At 42.7% G+C, this 5,437-nt stretch overlaps 1 protein-coding gene across 1 annotated transcript; it reads right to left on the bottom strand.

The window, feature by feature from the left end:
* Positions 1 to 539: 539 nt before the first annotated feature.
* Positions 540 to 4,892, bottom strand: SPRING1 (SREBF pathway regulator in golgi 1). The gene is made up of 4 exons (XM_010177714.1): positions 4,703 to 4,892; positions 3,253 to 3,404; positions 2,635 to 2,748; positions 540 to 836 (listed from the first exon to the last, which is right to left on the bottom strand). Exons 1-4 carry the CDS (start codon positions 4,890 to 4,892, stop codon positions 753 to 755), a joined length of 540 nt encoding a protein of 179 aa, XP_010176016.1. The 3' UTR covers positions 540 to 752.
* Positions 4,893 to 5,437: the final 545 nt, after the last annotated feature.

Here is a 5,437-nt window from a genome sequence, read left to right on the forward strand (position 1 = left end):
TAGGACTTTGACAGAATAACAACTCCATTGGAGTTCTGAATGCTTTAAACTCACTAAGAGGAACGTAAGCACTGTAGTGACAAATCCCAATACAATTCCTTTAAACTAAGAAGGGAAAAAAAAACCAAAACAATTTTAGTCAGGATCTAAAATATCCTTTCTATCTAACATAGCAAAACAGGGACTGAAAGGCATCAACAACTAGCTATGCAAAGCATCGATACTTTCAGCTAGTAATCCATATAAAATGAATAAATAATTAATAATTACATATGTAGCGTACACCATGCCTATCAAGAAGTGCTCCAGAGAGAGAAGCACAATAGGCATGCTTTACTCTCTAAAAGCAAAAATGCTCCCATTATTACTGTCACTCTGGAAAGTCTCTGGACTGCAGAGACAATTGAACCACCATGTACAGCTGCAAAGCTGCATTAAATATTTTTCCTATGATGTTTTATAGTCTAGATTGACTCCATGCATCCTAAAATTTAGAGGAAGTATTCAAAGAACATACTAGTCTCTAGTACAGTAGTAGTAGTACTCTAAAGCGGGTGCATAGCAAACTGAAGAAGGCAAGATTCAATCCTGGAGAACTCAAGTCCCTTGCTTACACTGTACACCTCTGGGTTTGTCCCCAAAAACAACATAAGCCATTTACACTGAGGCTCTTGTAAAGCAACAGCTGTTGTCTCGCTCTTTTGGATTCTAGTCTCCAGTTCCTTCCTCTTGTTGCTTAGATCGTGCAGCTTTCAAACAGGCAGGAGCTCTGGGGGATATTCACCATAGCAGTACTTTGCAATGGGATCTCTGTAGGTGTTCTCATGCTGCACACTCTGTCAGAAAGAAGAGAAGCTTTAACACGCACATCACAGAATCACAGAGTCGTAGTGGTTGGAAAAGACCTTTAAGATCATCAAGTCCAACATAAAGTCATAAGATCATCAAGTCCATAAACCCAACACTAGCAATTCCACCACTAAACCATAACCCTAAGCACCTCATCTACCCATCTTCTAAACACCTCCAGGGAAGGTGACTCCTCGCTGAGGGACAAAACCCAGAGCATTTATACGGATGCAAAAAATCTCCCAAATTTTTCTACACATTTGAGCATCATCCGGAGTCAAACAACACTGCACTCCCAACATGTAACAGGCAGTTGCTATATTATAGAACTTTAATGTTAAACCATACTCGGAACCTCTTTTTCAGGAGACTACCCAAGTAGGTGGGAACATATTCAATATTAAAAAAAAAAAAAAAAAAAAAAAGTGATACATGCTTTGGCATTATCATCAAATGTGGCCAGGAAGGCCAATGGCATCCTGGGGTGCATTAGAAGGGGTGCAGTTAGTAGGTCAAGAGAGGTTCTCCTCCCCCTTTACTCTGCCCTGGTGAGGCCACATCTGGAATAGTGTGTCCAGTTCTGAGCCCCACAGTTCAGGAAGGACAGGGAACTGCTGGAGAGAGTCCAGCACAGAGCCACCAAGATGATGAAGGGAGTGGAGCATCTCCCTGCTGAGGAAAGGCTGAGGGAGCTGGGGCTCTTTAGCTTGGAGAAGAGGAGACTGAGGGGTGACCTCATTAATGTTTATAAATATGTTAAGGGCAAATGTCATGAGGATGGAGCCAGGCTCTTCTCAGTGATGCCCAATGGTAGGACAAGGGGCAGTGGGTGTGAGCTGGAACACAGGAGGTTCTGCTTCAACTTGAGAAGAAACTTCTTTCCAGTGAGGGTGCCAGAGCCCTGGGACAGGCTGCCCCGGGGGGGGGTGGAGGCTCCTTCTAGACATTCAAAACCCGCCTGGACGCCTTCCTGTGTGATCTCATTTGGGTTCCTGCTCTGGCAGGGGGGGTTGGACTGGATGATCTTTTGAGGTCCCTTCCAATCCCCAACATTCTGTGAAATGTCCTATGCAAGCAAGGCATAATAAAGTTGTTATTTGAGATGCGTGCATTTTTCTTGATAAAGCTAAAGTTCACATTCTAAAACCACCCAAACAACTTCGGAGACATTTGGAACTATGTCCTTTGTTTGCAACCCATCCCTATTGCTGTATTAAATACTCAAGCTGCATGACATCTCCAACAGCATCTTCTAAGAGGGCCAGTGCTTGCTTAGCCCAAAACTTCTAATTACATCACATGGGTAACAGGAGTTTACCTCTGTTCTTAAAAAGCAAAAAAATTACAGCATACTTTTTGGTTTACTATGCAGCTGATTGTCAGCATATGGTAAGTCTAAAAGTGTACCATCAAGTAAACAACATTCTGAAGCTACTGGGAACAACTCTCACTCCTCTCATCCTTATGAGATCCTCCCCAGAACTCATCCAAGATCTTCACCAGTCACTGAACTCAGCTTTTTAGTTAAATACCTCTCTTCTAAATGCTCTAAATGTGCACTTTGCCCTTCATTTACTCCTGATGTTCCTACTTCACCTTACAAATCAGAGGATTGCCTTCAATTAGCTCTCAGCCATAGCTTCAGCAGTTACAAAAATGCCCATGCATGTGCAAGCACAACAGACTGGCCATTCATAGGACCAAGCCCCATTTTCCAAGAGCACTTTTTGCATGTTTTTGTATATTTTCCCATTTTTGAGCCCTGGACATGTACTTATGCCTTACCTGTGATGAAGTCCTGCATTTTGCCAGACACAACTCAAAGCGATCTTCCACTGCCATGAAGAGGTTTTGGAAAGCAATAGCTGCCCGGTTCAAGAAACGTTCCAGAAGATGTTGCTACAATGGTTAGCAAAAAAGGCAACAAAACAAAAAATCACAAACAATGTACTTGAACAAGGAGTAATCAAAGCCCACCTTAACCCACACAGCTCAGGTATCAGAGGAATAGTAAGCACTGAGAATTTCTAGCAAGCACTGAAAGAGTAACACATCACAGAACCCCAGCAGTAGGAAGAGAATCTAGAGAAGCTAACAGAGTACAGGGAAATGCAAAACTGATACTGGCTGGAATAGCTTTTCTGCCATTATTTCCCTTCAGCATATGCAATTCCCCTGAAGCTGAAACATTTTGCAAGGCTCCCAGTATTTCCTCTCAAAGGTGGGAAGGATGAATTTTTTTTAAAGCTTTTTTTATAGCTTGCCATATGGTCCTTGCAGGCTTTCCTCATCCTTCCAAGACAAGGAACTATCCCCTCTTAAGGAAGAAGCTCCTCACAAACAAGCACTTTTAGCCACAGAGGAACCTGAAAGCACCCAAGAAGCAGGAGAAAGTCTGTGCACCTTGCTGGGCTGGAGGCAACAGGACACACAGTACTCGTAGACACTGCAGCAGCCGTTGGGGAAGCAGCTGTCACAGCTGTACAGCTTTGTGCTGGGCACGTTGACATTACAACAGCCATTCACCAGCAGATCCTTTCTCTCACAGATGTAGCCTGAAAAACAAAACCAACAATAACAACTGGCAAAACTTACTTCTTTTCCATGTTCTACAGAAATTTATAGTAAGAAACACATTACTTAAGACCAGGTTTATTTCTCATTTAGATTATGATTCTCCTCAGTTTGACTTAAGTTCTAACTAGTAATTCTTTGAAATATCAGTTGGACATAGAACCAAATTTCACTACAGCCTGGTGGTAACTGCACAACTATTATGTACCTACTCTAACATGCTGTATATACAGTATGAGTCTTTAAATGCAGAATATTTAAGTTCTGATTTCTTTCTGGCATAATTCATTGTCATGATTGGAAGGGGAAAGGTGATGGGTGATGAATGTACTGGAGAAAACGACATCTGTTCTTTCAACTGGTCTATGCCTGGATAACTCTCTTTTATAGTTCAATATGAAGAGACTTAGATTTATCCCCACATGACACCTGTAACATTCACTGTCTAGAGGAATCTTTTAACAGTCTAGAACCACAGTGCGTGTTCCTGTGGAAACTGTACTACCACAGTGTTATACCATGAAAGGTATTTGATTTTATAGAGCTTAGTGAATCAGCAGTAAGCATAATTCAGGCAATGCTATATTTAATATTGATACAAATCAGAGAAGATGTGGTGGTTTTTCCTACAGCCTTGATTTCTGGTCAAGAAAGGTCCAAGTGCCTGAGCAACCAGCACACTGGGGGAAGCATGGCAGGAAAGGCTCCATACACTTAAAACAAGTGGTTAATCTGAGAACCTGCAAGAGATATCCTTGGGTTTACAAGGGTCAGATGAGCTTGTTAACTGTGACTGAGCCCTAATTATACTTATATTAGACCTGAGCTGCTGCTGTACAAGGCCAATCAGGTTTCCCTGATTCCTCTCCCCAACACACCTGACAGCAGGGATACACTGCAGGGGGATACAAATAGCTCTGCAAGCAACCACACTAATTTGAGTAGGACTCCATATCTGAGTTCTGTGCAAAGGTAACTGGAGTTCTTTGAATCTGAGGTGGTCCTGGAAAGATGTGCACAGCCATACCCATAATAGTCATACCATGCCTAAGCTGAGCCCAGCTGGACCCAAGCCTGCTGTGCACAGATCAGATCAGCAGTGTCTGCAGCCACTGCAAAACTAATCCAGCCTGAGGATAAAACACCAAGCACAGAGGCTGTGCAGTCAGAACACTTTAATAAGGAGCAATCGTTACTTGGAAGTGCCATCAACAATCAGACAGGCAAAGCAGCATTCAACACTGCGATACACAGAATAAATTCTTAGTATCAAGTGTACCCAGTTCATCTGTAATGAGGAGCTTCCCCTGCACAGAATTCCTGCACTGGTTACTCAGCTGACTGCTGTTTCCCGAACTGAACTTCACCTTCCACAGGATCGGCTGCTCGTGCTCTTGCACTTGGAGGAGATTCCGATCTCTCACTGTTCTTTCTTCCTGCAAGGAAAGACAGCAATGCAAACCAAACATCCAGCTGCCTTCTGCCACTCCAATCCACGTGCTTTTTCCCCACAATTAAAAATGCCTGGTAGTTGTAAATGGAAGTGTCAATGGAGTGAGCGACATACTACTCACAGTAGCTTACTTTTTGCTACACACAGCATGAAAGCAACTACCACAGTAAAACGGGGATATGTAAGCTCACTAGAGGATCAACTAACACAGCCACACAATTATTCAACCACAAAAGAAGCATATATTATATTAAATAACCACAAGTATGCATGTTGTACCACAACCATAGGTACACAGCTTCTGTAAGTTCTTTGCTAGTGGAACTACAGGTCACAAGAGACATTACAACAGGCTGAGATTTTATTCTTTCCACTTTTAGCTCAAAACACTATTGCTGTCAAATACAATGTCATACATGACTTTTTTAAAACTCTTTAGTTAATAATGATGATGTAATTCTTAACGGCAACATCTCCCAGGATGTCAGTGACAGCAGCTAGAACAGAAGTTACCCCGGGATGAAGGATGCGTTAATCGGCCCCGCAGCGGGCCGGGACCGG

This window comes from Antrostomus carolinensis, unplaced genomic scaffold (assembly GCF_000700745.2).
Source record: "Antrostomus carolinensis isolate BGI_N321 unplaced genomic scaffold, ASM70074v2 scaffold5761, whole genome shotgun sequence".
In the NCBI taxonomy this organism is placed as follows: Eukaryota; Metazoa; Chordata; class Aves; order Caprimulgiformes; family Caprimulgidae; genus Antrostomus; species Antrostomus carolinensis.

Bases quoted from the DNA above. Each gene is read 5' to 3' on its own strand.
- SPRING1 (XM_010177714.1), bottom strand. From the start codon at position 4,892: ATGTTTGGTTTGCATTGCTGTCTTTCCTTGCAGGAAGAAAGAACAGTG. The intron at 3,405-4,702 runs GTACACTTGATA...TTTGTTTTTCAG, and splicing joins CCTCATTACAGATGAACTGG to GCTACATCTGTGAGAGAAAG. The intron at 2,749-3,252 runs GTGCACAGACTT...TAACCATTGTAG, and splicing joins GTTGCCTCCAGCCCAGCAAG to CAACATCTTCTGGAACGTTT.